Raw genomic sequence first — 15,645 nt, 5'->3', positions numbered from 1 at the left:
CTATCAAAAAAAAGAAAAGTGAGGAACTATTTTTATTAACATTCTTGAATGCTTAGAATGTGCAAGCACTGTGAACAAGTCAGATGAGGACTCTGCTTACATTCTGGAATAAGATAAACGTGTAAAATGCTGAGCACCAAGCCTGGCACCGAAAAGCACCTAACAGGCGTTGGCTGGCATGGTTCACCTTAGAGAGGGGAGAAACCCGTGGAGCACGCAGAGACTGAAAGATAGCATCTAATGGAGAGGAGGACGTGTGTATGTGAGGGAACGGTGGGAAATGGGGCTGCAGGTTGTGAAGCAGGAGCAGATCAGGTAGGACCTTGTGAAGGACGCAAGTGAAAAGAATTGAAATTTATCCTAAAAGTGACAAGGCTCCAGCGAAAGGTTTTAAGCAGGAAAATGCATGGTCAGAACAGGTCAGCTTCCTTTCTGGCCCTCCTGCAGTTCTCCCCCAGCTCCCCCAGGTTCCAGCTTTCAGCCTTAAAAGCGTGTATCTGCGTGTATCTGGTGCAAGCCCATTGCAGCGGGGTTCTACTCTGGTTCCCCCGGGGGTACCAGGAAGTGTTCCCTGGGCCCTCACCCCGGGAGACCCCTACCCAGGCTGAAATCAGCCCGTGAGGCTCTTGCATACATTTCATCACTGTTTGGCCTGAGGGTTAAGAAAATCTTGCCTTCTGGGAACCTCAGAGTCTGGTACTGAATGCACAGTCTGAGTGCTGAGAGCTCGCTCCCAGTCCCGCAGAGCCACCGTTGCTTGTTAGGTCTGGAAGGAACATCAGCGAGTCCTGCCCCTCATTTCGTATCTGACAAAAGGAGGCCAGACAGGTCCTCCCGATCGTAGAGCAAGTGAGTAGGAAAAGGGGGACTAGACGCTGGCCCTCAGGTCCCCGTGTTCCCTCTCGTCCCCCTTCCGTGGCAGCTTGAGAATTTCTATTATATAGAGAAAGGGTTTAGGGACAACATTCAGTTGGGAGGAGAGGGAACTTAAAGCTGCTTTTGCATAGGATGTTTTATTTGAAATTGAGGAAGCATCAGCAGTTGCATCAAAGAATGAGGTGCTGATGGAGGATGGGGGGATGGGGGGTACTACATCCCTTTCACGCTACTCCTTCAGTTTCCTACCCTGAAGGCAGCCAGCACCTCTTTTCATTACTAAAGAGCCCCAGGTCTTCCCTGAGCTACAGAACCTACAAAACCTTTGTCCTCAATCTAAATATTTAATGGGCATGAGGAGTCACTGTTAGAGAGAGAAGCAGGAGATAACCAGGTGCTAGGAAAAGATGGATTATGAACACGGTGCAATGCTCCCTGTCCCTCTGTTAATGACACAGTGATCATCAGAGTGGCTGCTTTCTTCTGTTATGTGGGTCCTGTGTTCCCTTCAGCAGCCTTTTCTATCTCAGAGGCCCTGTGACAGTGAGCCGGAGGTTGGGAGGAGAGGGGAAGTGAGGGCTGACTTCCTGCCAGAGGTTTGACGCTGTCCTCCGTCTGTTTCAGGGGAGATTCAGAAGCAAGAACGAGATGAAAGTTGTGCTGCTGCTGAGGCGTTGACAGCACCAGAGGATGCTGGGAGGCCCGCTGTCAACTCCCCAGCAAATCCGAGCCACGGGAACCAACGCAAGCACTTTCATCCTTCATTACCCCAGTTACCTTCTGAGGAGGAAGAAGTAAACAGGCTTGGAAAGGAGATAATGAAACTGACAGAGGAGCAGGCAGCTGCAGAATCAGAAGGGGTCAGAAGGGGGAGTCCCGTGGAGGGTCAGAGGAAGGAGATGAGGCCACCACTGCCAGGCCCTGCCTCCGAGGGGGAGTGCCCCAAATCTTGCCAGGACTCCTTTGAGTCCAGCCAGCCAGTGGCCCAAGCTTCCACCCTGGAAGATGGCAAGGAGACCACAGAGGGTGGAGGCACGAGGAGCGTGGTGAAAACATGACGGGGAAAGGGATCGGACATGACAACGCGTCGAAGGCACCAGGGACGGTAAAGAATTAAGCGTCAGAACAGCTCGCCGAAGTCGCTTTGTCCTAAAACACCTCCAAGTCTGCAAGTGAGAAAAGACACCGATCCTGATGCAAACTCTGAATATTCTGATGATGCCAGCACAGTTTGATTTATTAAATGCGGGTCCTCGAGCTTCTCAGCATCATCTCTTTCTGCTGAAGACACACTGCTGTGAACATGGCCAGGCACGGAATCATGTCCACCATATGGCTGGGTTTTGGCATCCATCTTTCTGTCAGCATTTGTTTTATTAGAGATAAGATGTTTTTCTATTCCCGTTTAATGTTGTCGATCAAAATTATGGGAAGAGGTTGAAATGGATGGAGTTTTTAATCAGGTCGCCATCTTTGTAATGGTTAGGCGGCTGAAGAGAAAGGTGTAATTGAGCAGAATGGGTCCAGAGGGCCCACTGCTCCACTTCATCATGTCCGGGCCCCGTGGGACCTCCCAGTGTGGGTGTTCTTGGCATCCTGCCTGCAGCACTGTCTGTCATGGCACCAACTGGCAGGTGGAAAGGGGCTTGAGCAGTCTCAGAAGGTTGGGCTTCCAGTTTGAAATCCACAGCTCCTGAGGAGACCTGTTTGCTGACTGCTAGAGCTGCGTTTTCTAGCCTGTAATTCCAGAAGTTTAATTGACCTGAAGTGATGGGAGGAAGGGGACTCCAGTGGTATTTTGAATTTTTATTTCTGAGATGAGATGAGTACTAGAACCTGGAAATGCTTTCCGTTCCACCTGTGCTGCATATAGGACTTGATGACCATGTGGGGTTTGGGCAAGATATAGCTGCTTAGGGCCAATCCAGTTTTCCCACACCACCTGAAACCTCGAACCCTTCACTCCTCCAACAGAATGTCAAGGCTGCCTCCACTGTGCTGCCAGGCACTGGGATTTTAAAGACAAGACACAGAGCTCTTGGCCCTATAGTGGACCGAGAGAGGAAAACACAGTCACTTCATTGCAGCCTGGTACGGGGGACTAGAACCAAGTACAAGCTCCAAGGGTGGGAAGGAGGGAGTGCCAACCCTACCTGGGTCTTTCCTTGGGGATAACATTAACTTTTCTAGGTGGCATCTGGCGCTGCAGGAAATCGAAGGATCTAACAATAGACCTTTCTTTGAGCTGAACTCAGTTCATTTCCCCAGGAAGGCCTGACACCAGATCCCAAAGCTCAAAGCACCCCTGAAAACCAGAATCACTCCTTTGAGAGACTCTCCTGGAGGAAAAAGAGGAGCTTCTGAGGTGGCAGAGGTTGAAAATTCATCCTAAAAATTGGATGCTTATACCAGGCTTGTGATCCCAGGCGTGAAACCTGCCCGTGCATGGCCAGGCCACCTGATGCTTCCCTGCCGCATTTCATCTCCTGGCCTCACTCTGCCAGCAGAGTGGGAGCTCCATCAGATTTTGTGCTGTCTCACCCTGAAGGAGGGCAGAGTGCAGACAAGAAGGTCCAGTCCTTTGCCAGATGCACACTGCGTGGACCTCCAGCTGCTTTCTTCCCACTCAGCAGAGGTCACCCCGCCAGTGGAATGGGAGTGTGCCCAAGTCAGTGCTCCATTGCTCCTGGTGAGCTGGACACACCTTCCGCCCTTGCCCTCCAGGCCCCAATGCCCCATTCATCCCTCTGTGCTCCAGCCTCTCCCCTCTCCCCAGGTCCACCCCCTCCACTTCCCCATCAGGGAGGCTGCTTCTGCAGATGCAGAGCTTGCACAGGTCAGCAGCCACAGAAATAATCTTCCTGCCGCACTAGGCCTTAACTGTCTGCAGATGTTCAGTGCTGCTGCATGTGACGCCGGAGCCACCAAAGGAAAACGTGGCCAGATTTAATACAATAGTAAGAAAAAGAAAAATCTCTCCCCGCAGAAGCGCTGGTTTTGACACACAGTCAGCCAGGTGCACATCTTTAGGGCCCATTCATCACCTCCTGGAAAGCAGGGCTTATAATAAACGCCAACACATTCCATCATGGGCAGGAAAACTGCCATGAATCCCAAAGAGTCTGGGGTTCAGGGTGGGGAGGTCGTAGGGAGCCATAACCTAAACTCTGTGTGTGCAGTCAGCCCGGGAGGGTTCTGTGTTATTAGATGAAATTGGAGCCAATGAGTTGATCCTGTCACATATGTGACATTGACAATGCCCCATACACACATGTAACACTGTCCCACCTTTGCTGTCCCAGCCCAACATAGTTCTTCTGTTCCACAGACATTAAAGAGACTTTCGGCAATTACTTATGGTTGTCTTTTGTCTTTTTAAGAGTCATTGTGAAAGTGCAGCATTCTCTCTCCTACTCCCCCAGGTGACCCTGCATCAGTCAGAGTACTCTCAGCTATAATTCACACTTCGAGAACTTAAACAAGAAGGAAATGAATTATATTGCATAATATGAACTTCAGAAGTAGGGCATTCCAGGGCTGGTTCATTTGAGAAAGTTATTAATGTTGTGGGTTTCTGTCTTCCTGCTCTGCCTGCCTTGGTGTCAGCTACTCCCTCATGCTAACAAGATAGCTGCAACAGCTCCAGGCATCACCTGTTCTCTCATCTCTGTCCAAAAGCAGAAAGAAGTTTCTCCCCATGTGTGTGTGTTTTAAGAGCAACACACCCAGTTCTTGTCACATTTCAATGGCCAGAATTGTCACATGCCTATGTCTAAACATCCCTAGCAGGGGAGATGGAATTACTGTGATGGGTTTAGGGTCACCAAAATCACCCTCTGGATTGGGGAGGAGCCCTGTCCCTCAACATTCAGACTCTAAAAGGATGAACACCAAAACAAAATCAGGTCTTAAGAAGTGTAGGCGAGTTGGGAATAGATTTGAGTAGGCCACCAACAACATTGTCTTGTTTTGTTTTATTTTTTCCCTTAAAAAGCCAGAATATTATGTTACTGATGTGTTGTGGGGAGGGGCGGAGGTTGTTGTTTGTTAGTTTGTTAAGAAAAATGCCCTCTCATCTCTCCTCCTCCTTAGCTTCTTTATCATTTGTTCTATTTTGTAGCTGGAACGTTCCCACCTTTGTTTACCTCTTCAAGTGTGTCTGTCCTTCCATTATTTTTCTAGCTCGGTTGCCAGCAGAATGCAGAACAGTCTGGATAAATGAAACAGAGGTCTCTTAATGAAAGCTTGTTTGCACACGCTGCATTTCTTCTGATCGCTCTGTACCCGTGAGCCTTTAGGTGTGGATTTTTACATATGAGCGTTTGTCGTTCTTTTAATTAAGGCCCGTGGAAATGGATTGGTTTTTGTAAACCCGGCATTTCTCATCCCTGACTCCTCCTTTTTCCATGCCTCCTCTGCCCGCCTTCCGCTCCCCCTCCTCCTGTCTTCTTCGCCTGGCACAGCCATGCCCGAAGCCTCTAGCTAGGAGGCTCCTGATGGCACTCAGCTCAATCCCTGCTGAAGCCTCCTTCCACTTGGCAATCTTCAGTAAGGGAAATTCATTTTCCATCATTGTTCCTCTTCTGTGCCCTCGCTCCCAAACACACCACTATCACGATGCTAAGTTCCAGAAAAGGGGTTCTGGTATCAGTCATTCACGTGTTGGAGTGAATTTTTGGATGTGTTATTCCTACTGGAGCATTTGCACCCCGATTCACCCTGTGACATAAAAAGTTCAATCTCCTCTTTAAAGAATTTCAAAGACCAGCTACTTGCTCACTGGGGTCATCTTCCGGTCTCTCTAAAACGACAGCATGGCTTTGCCTCTCTTGGTTTCCTGCTCCTCCAAAAAATGGAGCTCTCTCCTGGCTCAGTCATTTTCCTGCAGCCCTGTGGATGGCTTGGTCCCCTACTTCTCTTTGAAAAATCTCTCTATGTAAGCACCTTCTCCCTCTGCCTTCTGCTTTCATTCTGGAAGCCTCCATTTGGAACAATCTTCCTCCCTATTAATACTGAGGGTACCTTCACTTGGCTCGGTTAGAATGTCAAAAAGCCAAACATTCCCCTCAACTTACTACTTTAATATATTCCACTTTTCCAGATGTCTTTCTGAACAGAGAAAAATTTGAAGATCAGAGAGAGGCAATAGAGAGCTCAGTGGTGAATCTAATTAGAAATGAGAAGCAGAAAAAACAAGAAGGACCCGTCTCTTGATATTATGTTTGCTCACAAAAACAAAACACGTTGATATAGCACGAAGGCAATTTAAAATGATGGATATGGATGTGCTGCCTCACATCTCATACCACCTCTTTACTAAATGAGAATTTTGGGGGGACACATAAGGAAAGTTTGCATCATACTGGTAAGTTTGACTTTCTGGAATCTATGTGAGCCCAGGAATATATTTTGGGATCTTAGCTGAGGCCAGTGATAGCCTATTAAATTTAAAACAACTAGCTTTAAAAAAGAAAAAAAGCAAACCAGCTGCAATTTTGTAGTTTAATTTAAAGAAAGAAGTAACTTCTATTCATTTGTAAATCTTGCTTTATTGGATTCTATGATCATGTATCATAACTATATCTTTTTTGTTACCTGAAATAAAAACGTGGTAATTTTCCTGATATAGATGATTAATTATCTTTATTATTTGCATCATTCTCCCTCTCCGCCCTCGCCACAGGCCGAGCATAGGCTGAGCATTGCTTCTAGCATATTGAAGCAACTTATCAGTTGCAATCTGTCACCTAATCTAATAGATCATATGGTCATCATGAAAATTATCGAGAATGTAAAGATTTTATGCATTCAGACAAAAACGCCAGATCTAAAATCAGTTGGTTTATTTCCTGCAGTCGTTCAAGTTGACCAAAGCACTCACTGATTTGCTCTATTTTCTTACGTTTTTAGTATTTCTGTATATACATGCACTGAAAAGCCCCACTCAGAAAAAATTCACTGCCATTCTGAGAAAAAGCTTATCCTAAACATCTAAAGATAGCATTTCTAATTATTGTCTACATTGTGTTTAAACTGTGCAAACTTGAGCATTATTCTCACTTTACCAGCTGTGTCTAGGTAGAGTCATTACATCAAACGCTTCTAATTTTACAAAAAGAAATCAAAACAAGTGTGTGTTTAAGCCTCAGTGACAAATGCAAACCGTGTGAGTCAAAGAGGCAAACTGATTAGCAAGCTGGCTGGGAAGTCAAAACAGCAAATATAAGGAGATTAACAAAATAGATCTGTAAGACGAGAGGAGTAAAAATAGCCTCCGAGGGCCAAGGGAGGTCAGTGGGCGGGTTTGGTCCACACATCAGGTTCTGTGCCAAGAACCAGATGCCCGCCTTTGTGGCCCACAGTCTTTCCTTTCCCTTAGGTCCCCTCGCCGCAGGAGCTGGGATCACAGAGTTCATCTCAGCCAGCCTCTTAATGGGTGCAGAAATCCTTCTTACAAACCTAAGAGGTAGCAAACTTTCCTTTACTGGAATCCTTCTAGTTGCATGACACTACCTTACAAGGTAGTCCAATTCATTAGTAGGTAGCTATTTTTCTGACCTTAGCCATTGTTATTAGTTAGACATTCATTAGATCCTTAGATCTTCCCACTGTGCTATATACCTCTCATGAATAACACTTGATTTAATCCTCACAGCAATCCAATGTGATAGTCTTATTTTATAGATGAGAAAACCGAGGCCCAGTGAGGTGAAGTGACTTGCTCCAGTCACACAGCTTATAAGTGTGGCAGAGCTGGGTTCCAAAGAGGCCTTTCCACCTGAGCCTGAGCTGTCAACTACCATGCTATATGCATTCCTTTGCCCTTACAGTGAGCTGCAATTTGCCCCTCTGTTGTTTCCTCTCTTTGTTTCTTGGCTCTGGAGCCCCATAGAATAGTTTATCAATCCCATTCCCATTAATGGACAGACAGAAATGGAGTGGGTCTGCTTGGGTGTCTCTTCAGTCGCGGGACTGAGGGTAGTGAAGGGGGCAACTAAGAACAGAAGGTGCTGTAGTCTGAATGTTTGTGTCCCCCCTCAAATTCGTATGTTGAAATCCTAACCCCCCAAGATGATGGTATTAGGGGTGAGACCTTTGGGACGTCCCAAAGTCAGGAGAGGGGAGCCCTCATGAATGAGATTAGTGCCTTATAAAAGAGGTTCCAGAGAGATCCCCAGCCCGTCCCATCACGTGAGGACACAGCAAAAAGGCACCAGCTATGAACCCCAGAGGGCTCTCACCCAACCATGCTGGTGCCATGATCTTGTACTTCCAGTCTCCAGAACTGTGAGAAATAAATTTCTGTTGTTTCAAAACTACCTAGTCTGTGATATTCTGTGATAGCAGCCTGAACGGACTAAGACAAGGTAAGTGATGAGAAGCACCAGCCTCCTTCTGAAAAATAAGTCCAAACTTCCCTTGATGATCCTGAATTGACCCATAATTCGGGCAGCAGAGTCAAAGATGGGGTGTTTGGCATTGTGTTCCTCTCGGTCGTGTGTTCCTATGTAAATGCTGCCTTGTTTTCACAACTTTTAATTGCGGGGAGAGGCAGACACATCTATTTGAGCTCAGGACATTTAAAGACTCAGTTTGCTAATTCCCTTTTGGTGCTGACCTGTACAGTTCAAGTTAATATTTCAAACCAGTGAAAACCAGTTGGTGGAGCAAAGTCACCAGGCAATAGCCTTTCTGTCCAGTTGTCCCTTGGGTTCAAGGAAAGATTTTTAAACAACAAGTTAGTCCTCGTAAGAAGTAAAAATAACCACTGGGGGTGGGTTTCTGGCTAAGGTTCAGTTAGACTCACTGCCATAAGAGTCTGGGAGGAATGGAGGCCGCCTCTGAGTAGCCAGGGTGGAAAAACTGCAGCTAGGAAGCAGGTCTACCCCAGAAGGTTAAAAAGTTATTATGAGTACTTCCGTTTAGTCAGTGAAGATGAATACCAGGACTGATGTAGTCTATGTATAGGTTATCGTTTTCAAAGAGAAACGCTGAGCCCTCAACTAGCCTTAATCAAACTCAGCCTGCCTTTAGATTCCACTGCTTGTGGAGAAGGCCGGCAACTTCAGATACCAACACCAACCTCCCTGTAACTTGCCGGGTTGACTCTGCTTCACTGGCCCTGTCTCCACCATCTGGGAAATGGACCTCAGGCTGCACAAAGAGGCACATGTGAGAGGCCACAGGGCCGGGTGAGTCGGTGCTCGCCTCACGCCAGGCCAGCGGTTCCAGCACCAGAATCAGTGGGAAGCTTGTTGCAAATAGAGTTCCTCCTCCTCCTTTGGATTCCACAGCTCTGGGATGTAGCCCAGGAGGCTGTGTTTTTGTTTTTTCTCATTTCCCTGAGTGATCCTGGTGCCCTCCATCTTAGGAGCCACACCCAAGGGCACAGCAGTCAGTGACGGAACACTGTGGCCAGCAGAGTTGGGGAGAGGAGAAGTCCTGCAGGGATTTGGGAAAATATCTTTGCCATTTCCAAAAAAATAGCTGAGCCCAAAAGAGAACAGACAAAAATACTAACCAAGGCCCCAGTGCAGTACTGAATTGCTGAGTTTTTAATGTGCAACATGAAGATTGCCAAACAGCCCCCAAAGGAGCAGCTCTCTGCAGGGTGGCAGTGGCTGGAAAGAGCTGAAGATGCCTGGCAGGGGTGCCTAACTGCAGGCTGCAAGTCATGGCTGAGTGCAGAGGTGATGGGTGGGGAGAGAGGGGGGTGCTGGCAACTTCAGGAGGGGTCTCAGAGTGCCTAGGAGGAAATTAAGGGGTGGGGGGAGTTGGGTCCTTAGGGCATAGAGGAATCTCAGGGCTCATGGGGTGAGGGTGGGGGTGTCAGGATGGAAAGGGACCTCAGGGAGTCTGGAAAGACCTCAGGGTGGATAGGGGTATTTAGCTACCTCTGGGGGTCCTCAGAACTAGGGGTTGGGGGCTCAGAAGTCATAGGCTGCCCTCAGGATAGAAGGGGGTGTCTCAGCATACGTGGTTGGAGATCTCAGGGTGGAGGGGATTTTCAGGGAGCCCTCAGCCATGGCAGAAGTGGGACCTCAGGGTGGAGGGTGTCTCTGGGAGCAGAGGGAGAAACTCGAGGCGGGGGAGGGGGGGGTGTCTCAGTACTCATGGAAGGGTCAGGGGATGAAGGGGGTCTCAAGGCTCATGGAAGGATGTCAGGGCATGGAGGGGGTCTGAGGCGCATGACATGGTGTCAGGGCATGGAGGGGGTCTGAGGTGCATGGAAGGGTGTGGAGGGGGTCTCAAGACTCAGAGAAGGATGTCAGGGCATGGAGGGAGTCTGAGGCGCATGAAGGGGTGTCAGGGCGTGGAGTGGGCCTCGGGTGCATGGAGGCATCTCAGGGGGCGGAGGGGGTCTCAAGGTGCGTGGAGGGGTCTCAAGGCTCCTGGAGGGGTGTCAGGGCGTGGAGGGGGGTCTCGGGGCGTAAGTGAGGCTCTCGGACGGCCCGCTGGGTGGGGGCGCGCTCAGGCGGCCTTGCACTCGCTCTCCCGCCTCCGCTTCTTGCGCTCGGAGTTCTTCTGCATCTGGCGCGCCCAGGGTTCAGGCCCGCACACGGCCACCACGCAGCAGGCGAGCCGGCGGCCGGCGTTGCCGTTCTCCACGCTGGCCTGGTTGCCGCCGCGGCCCAGGTCGTCCTCGCCCTCGTGCACCACCACGGCGCGGCCCATGATGGAGTGCAGGCCGGTGAGCGAGGCGGCGAGGTTGGCGCGGTACTTCCAGAGGCTGCCGTCGCGCACGGCGAAGTTGCCGAAGTCGCCCGGGTGCTGCGGGTGCGGCACGGCCAGCGGGTTGTAGTGCGGCCCGGTGGAGTCGCAGCCCCGGCTCAGGTCCCCGAACTGGTGCACGTGGATGGCGCGGCTGGAGCCGTTGGCCTCGGCTGGGAAGCCCTCCAGGTCGAAGAAGGCCTCCAGCCTGGCGCCGGGCGCGAGCTGCCGGAAGAGCACGAGGCCGGTCACCCGGGGCTGCGCGGCGTCCAGCGTGGCCGACGGCTGCACCTGGCAGGTGGCGTAGAGCGCGGCATCCCGGCCGCGGCCCGCCGCCCGCCGCTGCTTCAGCTCCTGCCAGATCTCCGTCACTTTGGCGTGCATGTCGCGGATCTGCTCCGCCATGTTGGAGCTGGGCTCCGCGGAGCCCGGGTGGGTCCAAGGGTCCGAGGCGCGGGCCGCCAGGAGCAGGCAGGCACACAGCAGCGCCAGCATGGCGGGAGTCGGGCACCTGCGGGCACCCCCGGGGGGTGGGGGCGGAGTGAAGCTTAGTCACTTGAAACATCGAATCTCAGGGACCCCAGCGCGCGGGATCCAACCCCTCCCCGCAAGGGGCTTCCTTGCCCAGCGTGCGTTCGTTCTTTCAGCCCGTGTTTCCCCAGGGCCTACTGTGTTCCAGGAACTGTGTTAGGTGCTGTGGTTGTGCAGATGGATGAGAGGCAATCTCCAGAAACTCACAGGGCTCTTTTTGAGCCACAAATCTGATCATGGTCCTCTCAAATCCTATCTTCATGGCGTGGAGGGCATCTCAGCGGCGATGCCTCAGGGGGAATGAGGGGGTATCTCATAGCCATCCCAAACCTCCTCCGTCGCCTCATCTCCCCACCTCATCTCCTGCGACTCTCTTTAAGCATCCTTCCTCACCTCCATACATAAGACTTGCTGCCCCTGCCTTCTTGGTCTTTGCACGTGCTGTGCCCTCTCTCTGAAATGCCCTATCCCCTCTTCTCTGCCACGCTCAGTAGACTGGAAGACAGAAACTCAGTTTTATTCATCAGTATCCCCAGCACCTGGGCCCGCAGCTGGCAGTAGGAGACATTTAATATGTTATTGTTGAATAAGGAGTTCATTGAGGGACAGACATTTCATCAAATCATTCCAATGCCACCCTGCAATTGCAGATGGAGCCTTGTGCTGGCGAAAGACAGAGAAAGTAGTGGCCATCTCTCTGGGGGACTCCAGGAAGCCTTCCCAGAGGAGGTGACTTTTGAGCTGGGTCCCTCAGGACAAGTAGGAGTTTTTCAGCCAAGCCAGGTTAGAAGCCCATTTCAGGCAGGAAGCACAATGTGACATGTTCACAGGCTGTGAAAGGACAGTTTGTTTGGGGGATGGGGGGAAATTCAGTGGCTAGAACATGGCCTGTGCCACCTGGGAGGGGTTGAGACTCAAGAGGGAACTTTGAGCCAGGCACTGGGGGCTGGGTTTGCTATGCTAAGGAGTGTGGATATGAGCAGGTGGCTCATGCTGGTGGAAGTTTTTAAGCAGAAAAGCGGGTGATGAGATAGTTTTTAGTTCATTAAGTCTGGCAGGAGAAAGGATATGGGCTGGACTCCAGGATGGAGAGGACAGGGGAGAAGGAATGGGACTAGCCTGTGGAGAGATGGAGACACAGAGAAGAACTAGAGACGGTCAGAGGGAGACGAGTCAGGAGGCTGTTGCAGTAACCAGACCAGAAATGACGAAGCTTTTACCAGGGCGGAAGCAGCAAAGACAGAGGAGGGCCTGGGGTCTGGAGACATTTTGGGGGGCACCAGCAGCAGGGAAGGAGAGGGAGCAGTTGAGGATGACTGAGTTCCCAGCAGGGGAGACTGGAGGATGGATGGTGGGTCCAGGCCACGAGAAGAAGGGAGAGAGGGTGAGTTCAGCCTGAGCCTACCGAGGGTGAGATGCTGGTGAGTGCCCGGGGGATGTTTGGCTGGTGGTTGGAAACTCTGGTCTGGCACTTGGAAGAGGCAGTGCAGCTGGGAAGGGTTCTCGGTGTTGGCTGCACGTCAGATTCTGGTTCTCAAAAGTCTGATGCCCAGGCCCCATCCCAAGAGATTCCGACTCAGTGAGCATGAATCGTTTTTGTTTTGCTTTGTGTTGTGTTGTTTTAAGCTCTATCAAGATTCTGGGACCCAGACAGGGATTTTAGAGCCAGACACAGATTCAAATCTCAATTCCAACGTATACTAACTGCAGCATCATGGGGAGGTACTGCCTCTGTCTTAGCTACCTGTAAATAAGGTGGGTAATACCACCGAGATCACGGTGAGGATTAAATGAGTATTATATGCCAGGCTATTTTTCACATTTTTAAGTCGGCCCACAGGGATCAATGCTGCCTCCAAAGAGCTGGTTTGAGGGTCAATTGCACTTTCAAAGGCATTCTCCAACCCCAGCGTAGGTGCCATGTTAGCAGTAAACTCCAGGGTTGAGTATTTATTCTCTGCATAACTATTACAGAAAGGCAATCTAGGATGGTGATTAGAAGAATGCATTCTGAAACTCGCCCCCTGAATCTGAAGCCCGACTCTGCCCCAGACTCTCTAAGGGTAAAAGGTTAGCTGTTATTGTTATTTTTATTGCAGAGTAGCAGAGAAAATGCTGGGCTGCAAACTCTAGTTGGGCTCCACCTCCTCTCTGAGCCTCGGGTTTCTTCCCTGCAAATAGGGATAATAATATTTACCTTGGAGGCTGGCTGTGAGGCTTAAAAGACACAATTAGAATTACTAACACATTGAACACACATACCAGGCTCTGTTACAAGCACTTGGCATGTCTTAATTCACGTAAGCCTCACGAGAACCCCGTGGAGTCTGCGTTATTGTTGTCCCCGTTCTGAAGTGTGGGAAACGGAGGTGCAGAGAGGCAAGTGTCTTGCCCAAGCTTACACATTCACTGAGTAGCTGAGGGCAAGATGTGAGGGTGTGTGGTCTGCTCCAAGCCCGAGGTTTAGACACCACACTGAGCAGCTCTCACTAAGACGCTGAGCACAGAGCCTGGTAGAAAGTTCTCAGTACACGGCAGCTCTTAGTGATCAATGGGAAACTGTGAAAACAGGCCCATGAGCTGAGAGATGCTATTGAAGCCGTGGGAGGAGGGGGTGCCCAGGAAAGTCTCCAAGAAGGAGTAGCAGAAAGGTAGGAAGAGAAGCCCAGAAAGTGACATCCAGGGAGCCACCTCTGACATGGCCTGGTGTGGGGTTACTATGCTAACCCCCCAGGGAATGGGTGCAGATGGGGGGCCACCTCCGCCAGGCCTTGGCCTCAAGCTCTCCATCATCAGGGAGCCGTCCCTTCTGAGGCAGTCCTGCCCCTCAGGAGCACTCTGCCTATTGGAAAGGTCTTCCTTAAAAACAGCAAAAATCAGGTTGGGGTGTGTTGGCACAGCTTTCTTTTTCAAGAATGCTTGGGTAATAGTTAACATTTTAAGGAGGCATTTTTCTCTTAACAAAAAGTAAATTTTTCATCAACCCCAGGTAACCCTGACTCTTTGTTCTTTAAGCCTTTGACTGCTAACCCTTGAGGCCAGCCTGCATGCGGCTCCTCCTTCTTGCACAGTCTCCAGCTTAGTTTGAGCTGTGATGACCAAGTGGTGTTTTGAGGGTCTGCTTTGTGTTTGGTCTGGGGGGGAAAGACAAGATTATCACAGAAAGGGGACAAAGGAAGCCACTGAGCCTGTGCCTCCTTCCTGGGTCTGGATCTGCAAAGACCACGGCCCTTCTGACACCTTTGGTGTGTCCCGATTCCTAGAAGGAACGCTGCCTGTGCGCCTGAGCTGCCAGGCCCTCCCCCGTGTGTCTCCCTAAGCAGGTGGCTTTTCCTTAGTCGCTCCTGCCACCCAAGCCATGCAACATCCAGAAAGGCAGCCTTCCTCACTCCAGATTTCTCTTTTCGGAAGCCCGCTTGGATTGGCCTTTGCAGATCCAAGGAGAACAATTACTTTCTCCCCCGTTGCCTTCCTCACCCCTCTCCCTACCTCCCCACTCAGCCCCTTGGGAGCCGCCAGGCTCTGTCGTTAAGTATGTTTCTCTCTCAAGAAGATGAGCAAGTACTTTTCCAGAAAGAGGCCTGATGCCCCACCCCGGTTGCAAACTCTTAATAAGCACACTCTGAGAAGAATGAAATGATCCTCGACTTGGCACCCACCTTTCCAGCTCTTTCAAGAGAGCTTTCCCTCCTGAGAAATGGGGAGCAGCGCGCAGCTGGTCGCAGGAACGCAGGCTGACTCCTGAGGCTGGGCTGTTTGTGGGCCTGCAGGGAAGCCAGCCCAGAGGAGTGGTCACTGGGAGGAAAGAAGGTCATTGGGCCGGTTTAGGGCGGGAAAGCAGGCCAGACTGTCCCTTGTTGTTGAATTGCCTCACCTCCTCCTCCTCTGTCCCCTCCTCCTGCACCCCCTCCAGGCCGGGTTTCCTGGCCAAGTATTCCTTTTTCGTGACTGCACTGGTTTGTGCAGACGTAACCAGTGACCTTCAGCACGCAGCAGAGGAATAAAAATTAGACAGAAAGTAGCCTGTTTGGAAAGGTGTACAATGATCTCTTTCTTGAGAGGCCTTTTGCTCTCCCCTGATTCCCCCACTATTGACTTATTTTTGCTGGATGCTTCTAAGATAGAAATGGGAACCTTGCAAATATGCGTGATGTTTTCTCCGGAACTGTGCTACCACAGCTGTGAGAGGTGAGGGGCAGGTGGGTAGCAGAGTCCCAGCTGGGTCATTTCCTAACCGTGTGCTCCTGGACCAGCTCCCTGGGCCTCCCTTTCATCATCTGTAAACTGGGGATATGATGCTAACCCTGGCACATAGTCACACTCATAAATAATCGTCATTCCCATTGTGGTTGCTTTGTTATTCAAGTTATGGAGGAGTCTTCTAAAAGTAAATGTGGTCTGGGGGATCATGAGCCTTTCCCTCCCCCACTGGCTTTTCTTCCTTTGCTGCTATGATCTTGTCTCAATCACAGCAGCTCTTTCCAGAAATAGAAGCTTATCTTTCCCAGAAAAGCCCACATGGGAAAA

General features: G+C 50.5%; 2 protein-coding genes across 2 annotated transcripts in view; one reads left to right on the top strand and one right to left on the bottom strand.

The window, feature by feature from the left end:
* CCDC149 (coiled-coil domain containing 149) overlaps positions 1 to 4,229 on the top strand; it is a 95,967-nt gene extending 91,738 nt beyond the window's left edge. The window contains exon 12 of the mRNA XM_087434147.1: positions 1,501 to 4,229. Coding sequence (XP_087290273.1) covers positions 1,501 to 1,934 — 434 coding nt within the window. The 3' untranslated portion in view covers positions 1,935 to 4,229. The remainder of the gene's footprint in view (positions 1 to 1,500) is intronic.
* A 5,179-nt stretch (positions 4,230 to 9,408) lies between these two features.
* Positions 9,409 to 14,859, bottom strand: SOD3 (superoxide dismutase 3). The gene is made up of 2 exons (XM_004432318.3): positions 14,778 to 14,859; positions 9,409 to 11,098 (listed from the first exon to the last, which is right to left on the bottom strand). Exon 2 carries the CDS (start codon positions 11,080 to 11,082, stop codon positions 10,348 to 10,350), a length of 735 nt encoding a protein of 244 aa, XP_004432375.1. The 5' UTR covers positions 11,083 to 11,098; positions 14,778 to 14,859; the 3' UTR covers positions 9,409 to 10,347.
* Positions 14,860 to 15,645: the final 786 nt, after the last annotated feature.

Source organism: Ceratotherium simum, chromosome 8 (genome assembly GCF_057802395.1).
Source record: "Ceratotherium simum simum isolate JZ-2026a chromosome 8, ASM5780239v1, whole genome shotgun sequence".
Classification (NCBI taxonomy): Eukaryota; Metazoa; Chordata; class Mammalia; order Perissodactyla; family Rhinocerotidae; genus Ceratotherium; species Ceratotherium simum.
The sequence above is the reverse complement of the archived record's forward strand: the minus strand, read 5'-3'. Positions and strand labels throughout refer to the sequence as shown.

Excerpts from the sequence above, each read along its gene's own strand:
- SOD3 (XM_004432318.3), bottom strand. The coding sequence starts at position 11,082 with ATGCTGGCGCTGCTGTGTGCCTGCCTGCTCCTGGCGGCCCGCGCCTCG.